Here is a 17019-nt window from a genome sequence, read left to right on the forward strand (position 1 = left end):
CAACATATGTATCATAGAAATTCTGATAAGATTCCGTGGCCGATGGCATTCCCGACTTCATTTTGTTGTGTCTGTCACAAAACACGCTCACCAACGAACCGTTAGGTGGCCGTTCGATTGTTTGCAGTTCACTTCCTACAACATGTGCAACGGTGTGTCTATTCCCACTTCCCGGCCAAAAGAACTCAACCGTGCAACTGTCGAAGATGCAGATGAGAACCGCAGAAAGCATCCAAGTTATGTTTTCTGCAACTTTCACGCAGTCGGTGGTTCAATCACTGACAACTGAGCATGTGCGCGTCAACGAGGAAATGATATCCACAATCGATTATTCAGATTGGGAAGTTCATTTGAAAGTATATGCTAACCATTGGTGGCGCTGTGTAATGTTATTATTTACGTACGTGCCGACACAGATTTCAGGGCATCCAGGTCAATGACTCAGTATCTAGAGCTGGCTCACAACATCGACATGCGGGCTATCCAAAGAATGCAATACGTCGTCCGCCTTACAGAAATCCGCGCTGGAGAAAATGGAAGGAGACAGTGACGTTATTACGCCATTTCAGAGTGCAGAAGCAGATCCCGTTGAAGTGAGCGGATCATCAAGAGACCACGGGCAAAGGGAAGACTCCAAAGAGCTCGATGCAGAACAATCGCAGCATGTGGAAGGTACATAAATTTCTAAGTCTAGCGTGGCATAAAGATCACTCGCAAAAAATTTGGCATTTTAATTTGCGTAATAGCAACAGCATTTCCGCCCTGCTACCCTGGATCCAACTTCCAAACGCTGCGCGTTTCAAACATTCAGCTGCCGGCTTTTCCCAGCGTTGGCCAATTTACAGCGCTTCTCTCTGACAGGTCGGCAGGAGGGCTTTCGTTTGCCCGCCTGTTCAATGTGTTCATCCCTTCTGATCGAATGAAATGTGTGAAAGGAACCCGTAATTGAAGAGTTAAAAATCTGATTGTAGAAAGGAAATTTCTTTAACATCTGTGCTGTCAAATACAAATGTAAAATAATATTACCCATTTTACATTTAATATTATCCTTCAACTCACAAATTGCTATTCATATAGTCTCTCGTAAAGTTCAAGGCTACACGTCATCATGGGAATGGACATCTGTCATTATCATCATGACTGCTTGACATTGATGGGCTGGCATAATAATCATCAGTCATAAATTGGTGTTTTGAGATTTTAAGAGAAGTGAGCAGTGACAGTTGCGAATGGTTTATTAATCAGAAGCAGCAATCAGGAGAACAATCCTAGCATTACTGGACAAGACACAGAGGACTGCCCAGCCATTTCCAGACAAGGGACAGAGGGAATACATTTTACTTGCATCCTCAAGGGCAAGACTAAAGTTTAGTGGACCCGAAGAAATTTTGTTTCAATTGTTAGTAACCTAGGGAGTCCACTCATACCACTCATTTATTAGACTTACATATCACATATTATTTAGAGCCCCCAAGAAAATGTTTCAGTTCACAACCAAAAGTGTAATCACTAATCGTAAGTCTGTAGTTGCAAAGTTGCGAAAGGCCGCAAAAGATACAATTGTTATAAGGTTGATGTAAAATTAATTGAAATTTTATAATTTTGTGACATACTTTGATTTATATCATCAGTTTTTCTGTAATTGATCAGAATTAGGGTAAAACAATTCTGTAACTGCAGACATGATTGAGTATAATGCTAATACATTCTTGTCACGATTACAACAATGCTGGTCACGTAACTGGTTTAATGACATGTTTAATTGATCAGGAATAGGTTGCAGTCTTGCCATATATGACACTTGAGTATGCCATGATAGATGTCATTGAATTCTGATCGCACAGACACAATGCTAGTCGTGTATCCATTTTGAAGACCTATCCAATTGATAGGGGTTGAGTCATTCTAATGCCATAAATGATGGCTGGATATGTTGTGATTGATGTTATCAAATTCTCTCTACGACAAAAGTATTTTGTAATGCATATTCAATTGATAAGTTTTGGGTTTCAGTACTGCCATAAATGACATTTACATGTACTTTATTTATGTTCCATTCTTTCTGAAGCCTACACAGATGTTACTGAGTATCATATTGATGAAGACTATAAACTTTGAAATTTTCATTCCGTTGGCTGACTAGCAGACTGTGAAAAATATTCCAACTGAGCCAGTTAATCCTTAGAGGTTCTTTCCTTATAGAGTTATATTTAAATAATCAGTCTACCAGCATTCATGAATGTCAACTTCTTTGGATTTTAATAAGATAATTAAATCCCAAGCTTCAGCCTTGCATTTATAGGTTTGTAACCTGTTCATCTCTTTCCATGAGTTCCATGTGCGAATACACAATCTGAAACTAGAATATGATAAGACCAAATCATGGTAATAGAGAAGGTAGCAGGACTTAGGAAACCTTGGTCAACATCGAGTAATATTAACACGTAAGCATTATCTTGAGGACACCTTTCTATTGATTGGTTTGAGAAGACACGCTAACTCACATTAATTATATCAGACAAACTGTCCATTAGGTGCGTTTGAAGTATGTATTTTCCATATACTCATACAAAACATGTACTTCAAAAATTAGATGAGCTGCAACTGTTTATTGTTCAATGATCAGTGTGAGCTTTTCACCAGGTTTTGTGTATTTTATTTCTTTGATATAACTCCTATAATTTATTTTCCATATACTCATACAAAACATGTACTTTGAAAATTAGATGAGCTGCAACTGTTTATTGTTCAATGATCAGTGTGAGCTTTTCACCAGGTTTTGTGTATTTTATTTCTTTGATATAACTCCTATAATTTATTTTCCATATACTCATACAAAACATGTACTTCAAAAATTAGATGAGCTGCAACTGTTTATTGTTCAATGATCAGTGTGAGCTTTTCACCAGGTTTTGTGTATTTTATTTCTTTGATATAACTCCTATAATTTATTTTCCATATACTCATACAAAACATGTACTTCAAAAATTAGATGAGCTGCAACTGTTTATTGTTCAATGATCAGTGTGAGCTTTTCACCAGGTTTTGTGTATTTTATTTCTTTGATATAACTCCTATAATTTATTTTCCATATACTCATACAAAACATGTACTTCAAAAATTAGATGAGCTGCAACTGTTTATTGTTCAATGATCAGTGTGAGCTTTTCACCAGGTTTTGTGTATTTTATTTCTTTGATATAACTCCTACAGATACAAAAGCCCCAGAAGAGGAGAAAGTTGAGACCCTTCCACAGAAAGATGAGAATGCTGAACCTCTAAACGAAAGCACTATGGAAGATACCATGCAAGGGGTGAAGGACGACGATACCATGGATGATGATGTCATGGAGAGGAAAACTGGTGAGGAAGAAAAATCTGCAAAGGAAGAGGAGAAAGGAGAAACCAAGCCAGGAACTGACAGCATCATGGATAGTGCCAAGTCTTTTTTCCATTCTCTCTTGCCAGAAAACCAGACTGTTCTCACACAGGATACCTTAAAGAATGCACTGTCTGGTGCTGCCATGTCAGCCAATAAAGTCAAACAGATCAAAGTGATGGAAAAGATACTCTCCCAAAGTATGCATAGTTTTTAATCACTCACTCACTAGTATTAGGCTGTTACTTTCAAAAGTTTGCATTGCTGCGATATGGTACCTTCATGTCGTTCTTGGTGACCTATTTTTGTATAGGAATGACAATATGTTACTTCAATATGATGTGATAGGATTTAAACATCTTTGAGCCAAAAAGTTGGCCCTGCATTCTTTAAGTAGTGAAAAAATCATCAAGTTGGCTGTAGAAGGAGTAGTCATCGTAACCCGACTATAATTATGCAAAGGCAGAGTGCCCATCCCCCCCCCCCCACCCACCCCCAGTGATCAAGGTGGACATGAAAGTGCCATCTTGTGACAAAGTAGCTCAAATTTTCAATGAGAAAGTTTATGACCATACATGATCCCTCTTTCACTCAGAGTGAATTAATACTTGCCATCCATTTTTCAGTATCAGTCATATGGATGCCATAACTCACGATAAAGGGTTTTGAGTGGATTCCTTTGGAATTCTAACTTTAAAATTTGTGACGTGAGAGTGCATGTTATGAATGACCATGAAAGGTTTCCAAATATTCTAACACCTCTATATGTAGTTTGTGTCATAGGGGTTCATTGTAAACAATGATTTTTACCAAGTAGTTGTAGTGAAAGTTTAGGCTGATCAGTGTTTTGTATTTAATACATAGGTGAAGCTCTAACCGAAGATGAGTTTATTGGGAAGGCTGTCAACCTGGCTGAAGGCATTCTACCAGAAGAACTTGGAAATCTTGCAGATCTCGGAAATTTAGATACAGACATTGATCTTGAAGAGTATGAAAAAGCAACTCCTGCACAGAAGGTATGAACCATCAGAGCTGTAGGAGAATGAGTTGACATACGAAACCATGTGAAATGAAGTAGCACAGAGTCAGCATGTTAAAATTCTGTTGAACAAGTTTTTATCTTTAACTGCTCTTATTGCCCAAGTCCTGTCTCTCACAAGTATATAAATTTTGGTATTTGTAGTGTACTGATAGTATAGGACTGCCAAGTTGTGAAGTCAAATAGCAAAATTCATAAATTTGTTTTCTGAAGATTACCTGTAATAAGCTGTCATGTGATATGGGATACAATTTTCAAAATTTTGTCAAATCACAGGGTTCTTCTGTCATTTCTTGATTTGTTTACTTGGTAATATTAACTTGTCTTTCATTTGGCATGTGAGTGTAGACTTTATTTGCTTTTTCATACACATTTACTTATTGGAAAAATTTCTGTACTTTGCAGATAATGAAGTACCCTGGCTACACAGTGAAAAGTGCTGTCAATTACGTGGTTGACCTGGTCTCAAATAAAGGCTTATCATGGCTTCACAGCATGATACCAACACAGCAGATCCAGACCCTCCTGCTCATCTTCCTGTACAGCATCTGCACCAGAGACACCGTCCTGTTTGTGGTTCCCCTCTTCCTCCAGTACATCTCCTTCTTCTCCCTGATCATCTGCACCTTGCAGATGTTCCAAGGCAAGAAGAAGAGTCTTAATCTCAAGGTGTGGGCCGAGATGCTGAAGGAACAGCTTGGCAGCGAACAGAGCCAGTCGACTGAGTCACAGTTTGCTGCGCCATCAGTCAAACCGTATCTGAGTTTTGCCACGGCACTTCTGATGTTTGTTGTCACATTTCCTTTTGTCAGCCCTGACTGGGCCCCTTACTCAGAATTTACAATCGTGGCTGTCTTTTTCACATTCACATGTTTCGTTGGCCTCGATGACTCTGATGATCATCTCACAATGCATTCAATGATAATTCAAGTGATCTCAGCTGTCTACTCTCACATTGAAGGTACAAGCTACAGCCGTGAGGGCCCACTGTCGTATATTTTCCATGCATTCACTTGCTGTTCTACGTCAGTCAGTTTTGCAGATGGATTCCACCTGCACCTGGGTCCCTCCACCATCATCCATTTGCTAGTTCCGGTCTTGCTCATCCGCCTAGCTTTTCAGAAATCAGGTCGAGGGGTCCACCAGGTGTTGCTGCCGCATCTGGTGTGTGTAATGTGGCTGCAATTAGCTGTGACGTGCTTTGCTGATGCAACATCGTGGGGGTTGATGAGAGGTTTGTTTGGTTGGTGGGCCATGGTGTTCTTAGCTCCACTGATGGTACTCTTTACTCTATTGGGCTTAGTTGTGTGGTTCATCAAGGCAGTTTTTATAACCGGTTCGGCGCTTAAGATTCTGATCTCTCTGATCATGCTTGGTGCTGTCTTAGGCTTGCCTGTGTATCTTAGTAAGGGCCTTCAACTGCCGTTCACTGTCAGCAAAAACATCATGACTACTGTTCTGATGGTGGCCGGAATACTATCACTCTTTCCAGCCTTGTTTATGACCCTGCGCCAGCCACGACCTGCGACCTCGGTGCTGATGTGGGAGGACTATCACAGGTTATGCGGGCCGGGCGTCATAGAGCAAGGCAGTATGGTCAACGCCCAGATGCTTTGTAGGCACCTGCAGGGGCACTGGATCACATGGCAGGGTAACGTGACCGGAGTAAAGGTCACCAGCATTGACAACAAGGCTGAAACAATGTTCTCGGTATTGCCCTCGCTGATAGGCAACTGGTTCAGCTGCGTCTACGGTGATCCCTTTCCCGACTGCTCCAACGAGGCGCAAAATGTCTCCCAGTCTGATAAGCTTCTTTGTGAAATGAAAGCAATCACGGGCCGGGACTGTCACATGACTCATTTTGATACACTGACTTTCCAAGTCAGCGTCAAAATGAGGATACAGAGCGGCAAATCCAATGTAATCAACTTGATCGCCCCACACACGTTCAAGGATACAGTATTCCCATTAAAATCTGGTAACATCATTGAATTCGGGGGCACACTGACCTCGAATCTCGGTCAGCCAAATTTAATGGCTACACTGTATTCTCTTACATGTTTAAATTGCAATGCCACTTCAGCTGTACAGGCCGCAGGATACCATACTCAGACTTTCACAGAGCAGATCATGGACGCCGTTGGATTCACTTTTAATTTTTTCTTCTCTCCAGTTCTGTCAGCAACTGCTGATGAGATTGCAACTCACATCAGTTAATCCTCTTTGTACCAGGCTCCGCAGACAAAGCATAGAAATAAATGCAACTTGAGAGAAAGAGGATTATTCTTACGCTTAAGTGCCGTTTTCTTGCCATATTATTGTATACATATAGAGTACTTTTCCTGCAACTTCTCTGCACTGCTGATCTTTTGAATTAGGATTCTTGCCTCTAGGTGGCGCCATTATAGCAGGCATTCTTTATTTCCCATGTGCCTTTTCAAAACAAAGGCAGCTGCCCCGTGGTCATGTAGCATGTGTTTATTGTTATCATGCCAGATTTTCTTGATGCACAACCATAATGACATTTATTATGACATGCATGTGATAATACATAAATATCCTTCTCCGTATTGTCATTAATCTTTGTAATATACCCTTGATTAGATCTCTAAAGCTTCTTTGATCATCCATTACAAATCTGCAGTGTTGTTAAAGCTGTCTCTATTAAAAGAGATATGTCTGTGTGTCCATTGTAATCTCTATGACACAGACACGTTCCAGTCCACAGTTGTGCTCTTGTGCCACAAACATCTGGCTTATTCAACTTAAATGTGAAAGGTATTCTGGATCCATGCGTTAGAATGATTTCAAGGGAAGGGGGGATGAGTCTAGTAATGCCGAGTTGACAACAGCTCAGTGTGCAGAACCCAGGTTCATCATTTTGTTTCATTTGTCAAAAACAGTCTGTAGGTGGCATTTTGCAGCCTCAGTACACTGTGGCGTGGTCTTGCCAGTGCAATAGAGATCACAAAGCAAACTTAAGAATTGCCAAATCAAGCCAGTTGTTAATTGAGCAACACCCCCAAATTTTATTGCCATTTTGAGTAAAATTTAGAATGAGATACATACACAATTTACTTCAATTCAAGCTTAGCTTATACACTTCAATCACTGAGCATGGTTTTGCTGAGAGCTGTACCCAGGTAAATTTGAGGATGGTTCCCACTCATGTTTTTTGGGTTTCCAAATAGTGTATCAATGCAATCCTACAAGGACAGGACAGAAATGGTACCAGGTTCCCAAATTACATATCTAGATTCCCACATCTCAGCAAACATTGAGACTCGGCGAGAAAGTTCTGTCTATATACATCATGTGGTGTACACACTTCACTTGTATCTACCTACCCTAGTGACATTGGGCCCATCAGTGATTTCAAAAATAAAACTTGCTGGCCATTTTAACATTTACAGGAGCAAGGAGTTGTCTAACTTATAAGGATTTTTATATTGCATCGAGTTTTAACCAAAACAGAACTCATCCATGAATCCTTTGAGGAATAATTTCTTGTGACTTTATCATCCCTCTTCTGTGTTTGTTATGAGTTCAGCTTTCATAAATTGAGTAGATTATTCCAAATCTTAACTCTCATGAACTTCAAGCTATGAATGCACACGTTACACTATGTGTCATGCTTACCATACAGTACGTTTTGTGCCTACAGTGAAGGGACAGTAGCTGTAACTTTTGACACCATTGTCATTATTGTTGATCTAAAAAACTTGATTTTATTATTCATCTTCCACATGTATACAAGGAGTCAGGCTCACCAACATGGTGTACCATGCAATATATGCAATGTTAATGTTGACAAGTAAACTCTTGTACGGACTGAAATGCAGTTAACAACAATAATATTGGATATTCCGTACATAAAGACCGTGTTGATGAGTTGAAGACAAGATGCCTTGACATAATTTGGGAAGAAAACAAGAAACAAAAATAATTGACAATAGACCAAAAGTTACAGCTAACAGAAATATGTGTGACAGTACTTGCAAGTTGAGTTTTGAATGTGTAAAATGTCATTTGCAAATTAATCACAAAAATTTACATTTCATGACTCAATAGCCCCTTTCAGTTTATAACATTTAAACAGTCATTATTGCAATGCAAAACTGATATGTAAGTGCTAATTTAAAAGTCTGTAATAGTATTTGTTTATTGCAATTTTATGGATTATCTCTATAATTTATATTTTCAGATGCGTTTTAAAATCATTTGCAAGTTCAACAATACTATGGTGCTTTCAGCTTACATTTTTTGCAGTATTAAAGAGTAGCATTTACAATTCGATTATGCAAATTATTTGGCTATGCAAATATTATGTTAATGAGACAGGAAACCAGAGAAATGTAGCACATTCTGCTTCCTGTGATATGGAAGAAACTGAAGTTTCAATCCATTGGCTAACATTTCATGTGTACCAATATTGTAGTAACACATGTTTTGCTTAATGCTCAGATGTCCTTGAAAAGTGACATGAATAAATCACACAGATATAATGAAGTGAAGAAAAGCATTGTCGGGGACACTTGTGTAAGGGGATAGTTTCTGCAGATGTCTGTAATGTTTGAAGCCCACATGGATTCTTCAATCCCCAATCTGAAGTCAATGACTTGTGTGCTGTAGTCATTAGTATGATGTGTTTCATATCACAAGGAGAACTGTTGGATAACTGGAACTGTGTAATATTATGACAGTGATAACAGACATGATCGCGAAGATGTCATTTCTAGATTAGGCTGTGAGATGATGGTAGGATTCGAGATGTGTGGCCTGGATGGTGACAGTTTACCGAATAATTTTAAGTGATTTTTCTCATGATGGCTTAGGTGATTGCAGCAAAAGCTTGAACAATTTCCATTGTCTTGTGTATGCTATATAAAATATTTGATCTTAAAAATTTTGTATGTCTTCCCCAGTGTCAACCACATTTCTTCCTGTTTTCAATTATTAAAATCAGATTGTATGTGTATTATGAATATTTATATATCTTGCAGCCATTGCATCTTGCATGTCACTGCTGACTGGTGCCTTGAAATTCAGGCCTACTACAGCGTGGCTCGTCTTCCTCTCTTTAGTGCAAGCGTTTTGCAATATATGTGTCAAAAACATCTGGTGACATTATATGCAAATTGAACAAAAAGCAAAATTTACATAGGATAGTATGTGAAGATCCGAAACATTGCAAGTAATTTCTCATTAAGGTCTGTATTTGATCTGACAGTTTACAAATAAAGACTGAGATTGCTTCTCATTTTCCTTCCATCGGGGAGACTTTGTGATGCTCGTTAATATGGTGTCGACTACATCTGCTGTGAGAGGGTTCTATTTCAACTTCTCAGGGTTTTTTAATGAGTGCAATCCTAAATCAAAAGGGAATTCACGTATCAAAAGTGAAACTTCAGCTCGTCTTCCCTTTAATTTTAAAACAAAGCGCATTGTTCGTTTTTGACACCCGGATATTCTGCGAAACCGCGGGAATATTTTCTTCGGCAATGAACGAGTACAGAATCTACGTGCACGGATTGCCCAATGCCCCGTCGGCTATCCATCTTTAGGTCTATGTCCCAAAATAATGTCTGTAGAGGCCAGGGAGGAAGATGGGTCCCCATTTTCACAAACGCTTGACGGCTCGGGTTGTTAATTTCACCAAAAAGAAAATTCCCCATAGCCATTATTTTATGACACTATGACACTGAACTTGTGTCAAAGTCCCGGACAGTAAATATCTGTCCCAAAAGGCCATTCTCTTTTTTTAGTATTTCGCCCGAGGTTTGTGGTTTTACCAGTCGAAAGGATCGGAACGTATTAAGTTTTCCTGAAAGAAAAATATAACCCATCCGCCAGGTTAAGTAACCAAGCGGCGAAATATTGTATGCTGGTCGCTTTATACTAACTATGGTGGTGAGTTGTATACGGAACGATTGTTCAACAACTCATTACGACGTAAACCTGGTACCACGCAGATTAAATATTGCATCGTCGTCTGGGATCGATGATATGACCTTTGGATGGGAGGCAGAGGACGTTGGAACCTGTAGCATTAAAATTCAAATTCAATTAAAATTCAATAGATGTGCTAAGTTGAGAGTACGTTGTAGCATAGATAAAATTTACATAGGATAGTATGTGAAGATCCGAAACATTGCAAGTAATTTCTCACTGAGGTCTGTATTTGATCTGACAGTTTACAAATAAAGACTGAGATTGCTTCTCAGTTTCCTTCCATCGGGGAGACTTTGTGATGCTCGTTAATATGGTGTCGACTACATCTGCTGTGAGAGGGTTCTATTTCAACATCTCAGGTTTTTTCAATGAGTGCAATCCTAAATCAAAAGGGAATTCACGTATCAAAAGTGAAACTTCAGCTCGTCTTCCCTTTAATTTTAAAACAAAGCGCATTGTTCGTTTTTGACACCCGGATATTCTGCGAAACCGCGGGAATATTTTCTTCGGCAATGAACGAGTACAGAATCTACGTGCACGGATTGCCCAATGCCCCGTCGGCTATCCATCTTTAGGTCTATGTCCCAAAATAATGTCTGTAGAGGCCAGGGAGGAAGATGGGTCCCCATTTTCACAAACGCTTGACGGCTCGGGTTGTTAATTTCACTAACCAGAAATTCCCCTGACCCGTACGACACTATGACACTGAACTTGTGTCACAGTCACGGACAGACTGTGTAGCATAGAACGGCCTCAACACATTTGCTTTCAAAATATTCAAATCATAGACCTAGACCCTCGAGAAAAACGGTTTTTCTCGAGGGTCTATGATTAAATGTATTCATTAAAGATATCCATTTATTTGTTTGTGTTCCGTATACACTTGCAAAGAATTCATAAGCACTAAGGAAAGGCAATGTCTACATCAAAGTTTGAAGTATTGTCGGGGAAAATCCGTAAAAAAGTAAAATTATTTGTCCCAAACGGCCATTCTTCTTTTTCAGTATTTTTATCCGAGCTTCATGATTTTACCAGTTGTACGGATCGGAACAAATTAAGTTTTCCTGAAAGAAAAGTATAATCCCATCCGCCAAGTTTAGTAACCAAGCGGCGAAATATTGTATGCAGCCGGTCGCTATATATGGTGGTGAATTGTAGTATATACGGAACGATTGTTCAACAACACATAACGACATAGACCTGATACCAGACATATTAAATATTGCATCGTCGTCTGGGATCGATGATATGACCTTTGGATGGGAGGCAGAGGACGTTGGAACCCATAGCATTAAAATTCAATAGATGTGCTAAGTTGAGAGTACGTTGTAGCATAATAATACCATAGCTGCCGTATGTTGCTTAGGACAGCTCGACCGCTCGACCGCGTACCTTGCCATAATTATGCGATACGCATAACGAAAATACTGTTTTAGTCCATCGAAAGGACAACTGTTTGTGACATTTTCATATCATTTCATAAACATTTGACTATATGGGGTTTGTGCACATATAATATTTAGAATATAGGGTGTCACTGACGTTATTTGTCGACGGTATTTAGCGTAGAACACGTGCTGTCAGTGAGTCAATTTAAGTGGTCCGATGCCACTCGGCTCATACTTGCTTCCATGAAGGTTTTATTGAAATATATCTGTTTTGCATTCTTAAATTGCTATCATATATTCCTTTTTTTGGTACTTGCTAACGGTAATAGTATTGAAGTTAAATTTGAATACCTTATTATACATTTAATGCTTAGTATTGAAAGGTTTTCAATTGCTTTTGTGATCCATGGCTTGCGACTTTTATTTTCTTTAACTATTTTGGTGATAGTTGGTGCATGCGCACTGCTGATTCCGTTGAAAATTGATTGGAACTTTTCATACGCTAAATGTACATCTGTACTGTAGTAGACACTTTTCCAAATTGCATTTGTAAGATCCTCACAGAAGTCTAAAGCATTGAAGGATTTCAAATGTTTAAACGAAAACCACCGGTATCTTTGATATCTCAATTTAATTTGGAAGTTTTTATAGGAACTATTCGCGATCCCAGGGATTGCCTTTGTTCTAGTTTGTAAGAGGATTGTGTAGGTGTGATAGCCTTTTGTTTTCCATTGAAATTGTAATCTGGTGGGTAAATTTTCTGATGAGACAATCTGGTGCCAACACATGCCTTTAATGGTGCAAATATAGGAATGATCTGATATGTCGGTAGTCATGGTGCCGGCTGTGATTGGCCACAGATTAACATTTGTATAAATACGATCAATCAAAGATTCTAACGCACTCGTCACTCTGGTAGGTGTTGAAGGAAATGACTCGTGGTATTAGAGTAATGTTTTTTTCGTGACATAGAATGTTAAAACCATGCTTTAGAAGCAAGAGAGAATAAAGGTATTTTTACAATCGCAAGTTCCAATAGTATGCCGATGTCGGATACTGTCTTAAAATGCCGCAAAATGAGCCGGAGATTAAATATAATTTATAATTTTTTCGACTAAACATGTTCACCCCAATTTCCTGTAAATAGGTCCACAATCATCATTGATAACAATTGGTTTAGGCCAAATCATGGTGGTGAGAGGGTTAGACACTCACACTATAGGAAAACATTGTGAGGTTGGAGCGAGAAAGTGATGCTCACTGAGAAAATTAACATTCTCACTGTACTTGGTGAGAATTTCCAGTGTTACTGGTGAGAATCTGCTGTCATACTTGATTCTCAATCAGAAGTGCATTTTCTCACTGCTCACCGGTGAGAATTAAAAACTTCTCACCGGTAGCGTTGAGATAACAAGAAATCCTTACCAATTGCGAGAAAGCGTTACTTTCTCGCTCCAGTCTCGCAATTGATTCCTATGTGTCATCACGATCTTTGTAGGTCATTACACAACCAAATTTATACTTTGCCGAAGCAATATTTATAATGTATTTTTCATCCCATACTTTTGGCGCTGCGTGCTACAACAACGATCAAAGCAATTCACCAATTCTTTAAATTAAAGAAAAGTTCCCACCACTCTGGCGTCAGAAAGTCAGAGGTACGATATTACTTCTCTCCAGCTTATTGGAAATAAGTCTTTTTCACTTTGTAGATATAGCAAAGTTCGTCGATATATTGTAGAAAAAAAGAAAACAGCGAAAACTTTAATTCATTCAGTAGATGTATTTTATTAACTCTCGTAAAGCAGTTAAACATTTCATTTGTTGTTGAAGTCACACACAAACTTCTAAGTAAATGATTTCAGGTACAGTTGACTTCTACGGCCGTGCTGTAGAGTTTAGATACTAAAAATTAGTGCGCTGTGAAAACATCATACTCTTTATCTTGAAGGAGTGATGGAGGTACAAGCCGTTTACCAGACAACCTAAAACCTTTTCTAACTAGTTTTCTTGTCTGTGAATCCATATAAAACAATAGACAAGCTGAATAGTCAGAAATTTCCAAGCGTTAAGTTAAGATTATGCATCGCAGAAAACTAGCGGGTCCTAGCTACAACAAGGTCATTTGTGAGATAAACGTTTGGATTCAAAGAAACGTGGATTTGTTTTTCATTTATATCATCACCAAAGAAAAATGAAAATTATTTATGATCGTAAAGTGGGGATGTAAACAAGATAGATCGAGTTACCAAAGACGTATTTTTTTCTCGGTCCTATTATTATCGCTTGTCATAGAACGGTACATGAATAGCACCGCATAATATAGGATCGGTTTTATATTTAATACCGGGTAGCAAGACTAATATTCGAATTCGTCAATCTTGTTCGAGCTTGTACCTTCAACACAGATACTCTCGCAGAATACAGTACACAATTTTTTAAAAGTCATTTCTACATACATGGACAAAACAGACATAACCTGCCCTAAAATTATTCGTAACTTGTTCGCTTCTCTGTTAAATATACGATCAATCGATCTTTGAAATTCACCATGGCCAATTGTTCCGCTTTTTCAAAGAAAATGTGCGACTGGTCGTAAAAGGTTGCACTGGCGGGCAGAAACCGTAGGATGTACGGGGCTGGTCTTTGGAGGCTATCGTGTCGAGTGACGACTGTGGTAGACAATCAAGCTTTGTTTGCAGTAGGACATATGGCGGTTCATATAATTTGGAACTGTCATTCTCACGGGTTCTTACCTATAAATAATTCGTTGTCGTAACAGTCACAAATTTACCGAAGTTTTGCTTTTACAAACAGTAGACAGAATATCAAAATTTCTTTACTTGCGCAAGTTGCGGCGACTACGAAATGCATGATGCGGGACCCTGAAGTGAGGTCGAATTATGCACGTCACTCGTGATGCTGTCGTGTATTACAGTCGGTGCAAAATGGTCAGTCATTAAAAGATTAAAATTCGTTATTGAATACACACAAAAATTGTACAGTTGGTTTTTATGGCCATGTGATGAATTGATCGAATACACCGACAACACACACAGCGGCATTAACTGTGTTATCGTTACATACGGGTTCATACGCCGCTCCCGAGTGTGTACAGTATGGTCAAACTGAGATGTAGGAGTACTGTCTGTCGGTAGTATACGTATCTTTGTAACTATGGTAATGCATAAAAACTGCAGAAAAACATATCTTTTCCCGCATTTTACTAAAAGGACAACATACGTCGGCTAAATATAAACACCATTTCCTACAGACTTCGAGCTTGCAATCACATTTGCTTGAACGTAGTTAATACTTTAACAATACAATATGCATTAAAAATATGTTAATACTATAACAGTGCAATATGCATACAAATATTCAGAAATGGCCTCCCAAATCCAAGACAAAATACACACATCTTATAACAGTAGTATCATTATAAAAGTAGTGTTTTGCGTTTTGATTTCAGATGAGAGTGTCTTTTGATTTGTACAACCTTCAGAGCATACCGAGCGTTACTTTATATCTTTTGGAAAATCTTTGGTTTGGTGGGTTTACCACGTGTTCTAGACTAAAACAATCCTCTGGGGTTTTTTCCCGGTGTGGACTAAGAAGATACGACGAAAAATCGTCACAATGATAGTTTACACTCAACCAAAATCTAACGACTTTTATATGAGATATAATAAAAGAATCTCGTGTGTAAAAATTCTTAATTCTATTTACATGATATTTACATTATCCATAACGCATAATGGTACGCTTTCTAAAAATAGATATTCGCCTCGCGCGCCAACCCCCCCCCCCCTGTATTTTGTGCATTAAAATACTGCTATATATAATATCTGTACAGTGCTATGTTCATGTTCTATAAAATAATCCTTGAAGTTTATCGTGTGGCCTTTACCAAGGCCCACTGATTTCCCCAGCATTTAAATCCATGCGTTTGCAATAGATGTAGTGTATTAAAGGGATACGGTCGTGACCCATGCGACCAAAGCAAACACTGTATCCGAGGTACGATGACGGTTGATGAAAGTTAACACATGTCTGTCATAATCTGCATCGTATAATTTGATTGTTGCAGCTATGATGAAGAGGTGCATCTAGATATCGTGCACGAAATATATTGTTTGTAAACAAGAAACGCGCACAGGCGCAGTTCCGACGACTGTTTCCCTTTAATTTCGCTTGTACCTGTATTCTATTTAGGTGCTCTAAACGTGATATCCAGCACGTTTGATGCACAAGTTTGCAGTCTGTTCAACATTACGAATATAACAAATGATTCTGAGTAGGAACCCCACTGACTAATAGTGTTCGTAACATTAGTGATTTCCAAGTTCAAGTCGACAATGATATAATACTTTCGTATGGATGATAAAACTTTGACTCAAGCAAACAAAATATTATATCATCGTTGGAAAATTAATTTGTAAAAGATAAATTCTGATCACAAGAATGGCTATTCCGGCCTTTTTGCCAATTACGGATAAGCTGTGTGTGGGCCTGGGATTCAACAATGTTTAATAACTATTTTTCTATGTTTGTAGTTGTGGATACGCTGTTTATTTTGGTTATTAAACTGGAGAATCCCCGGATCCTTCTGTTTTAAAATCAAAGTTTTCATCCGGAGAATTCCAGCATGAGCCAAAAGTACGTTCGATTTGGCAAGAGAAGATCTCGGTATCGAACTATTTCACAAGTCACAACTATTAAAGTAATTATCTTAGTTCCTTGGCCAGGTAGTGGATAATTTACAAGAATTTTCAAATAGTCCTATACATTCAAATCGACTTCATATCCATTATTTTTAAAAGGGCTACATCTCACATAACATGATTCAGCAGTGTCGTGATCAAAATACTGCATGGAGATGCTGCATTCACAGTCTACATGTACGACCTGTGTGCAACACAGTATGCTACCGTTAAAAGGCGATGTCACAGGTAAAAACTCGTTTTAAAGTAAAAGTGTGCGTATGTCAAATGAATCCACTGCTATTCGCCAAGCCAGGGCGATGCATGGGTGTATATGGAAAACGGTGTGTAATACTGTGACAATGCTTTACTCGCCATCGCACTCCGCCCTCACTACTATCTCGGGAAATATACACAGAGTGAGAGATTGACGCCCTCTACAACCTTGGTGCAGTTAGCAGGATTGATAAAGATCCAACGGAGAGGACGAAAAAGAAGCAAACAAGACAAATTCTGTCAACCACGGCTGCTAAGAGTTTCCATTCTTCCATCGCCTGT

The 17019-nt window shown here is 38.7% G+C and overlaps 2 protein-coding genes across 2 annotated transcripts in view; one reads left to right on the forward strand and one right to left on the reverse strand.

Moving 5' to 3' along the window:
- Window positions 1–123: 123 nt before the first annotated feature.
- On the forward strand, window positions 124–9694 carry LOC139120054 (wolframin-like). The gene is made up of 4 exons (XM_070684085.1): window positions 124–672; window positions 3214–3579; window positions 4244–4395; window positions 4824–9694. Exons 1-4 carry the CDS (start codon window positions 534–536, stop codon window positions 6633–6635), a joined length of 2469 nt encoding a protein of 822 aa, XP_070540186.1. The 5' UTR covers window positions 124–533; the 3' UTR covers window positions 6636–9694.
- A 3827-nt stretch (window positions 9695–13521) lies between these two features.
- The window catches only part of LOC139120056 (neuronal acetylcholine receptor subunit beta-3-like), a 32429-nt gene continuing 28931 nt past the window's right edge, over window positions 13522–17019 (reverse strand). Inside the window, exon 6 of the mRNA XM_070684087.1 lies at window positions 13522–17015. Within this exon, the coding sequence (XP_070540188.1) occupies window positions 16899–17015 (117 nt within the window). The 3' untranslated portion in view covers window positions 13522–16898. The remainder of the gene's footprint in view (window positions 17016–17019) is intronic.

This window comes from Ptychodera flava, chromosome 20 (assembly GCF_041260155.1).
Source record: "Ptychodera flava strain L36383 chromosome 20, AS_Pfla_20210202, whole genome shotgun sequence".
NCBI classification, from domain to species: domain Eukaryota; kingdom Metazoa; phylum Hemichordata; class Enteropneusta; family Ptychoderidae; genus Ptychodera; species Ptychodera flava.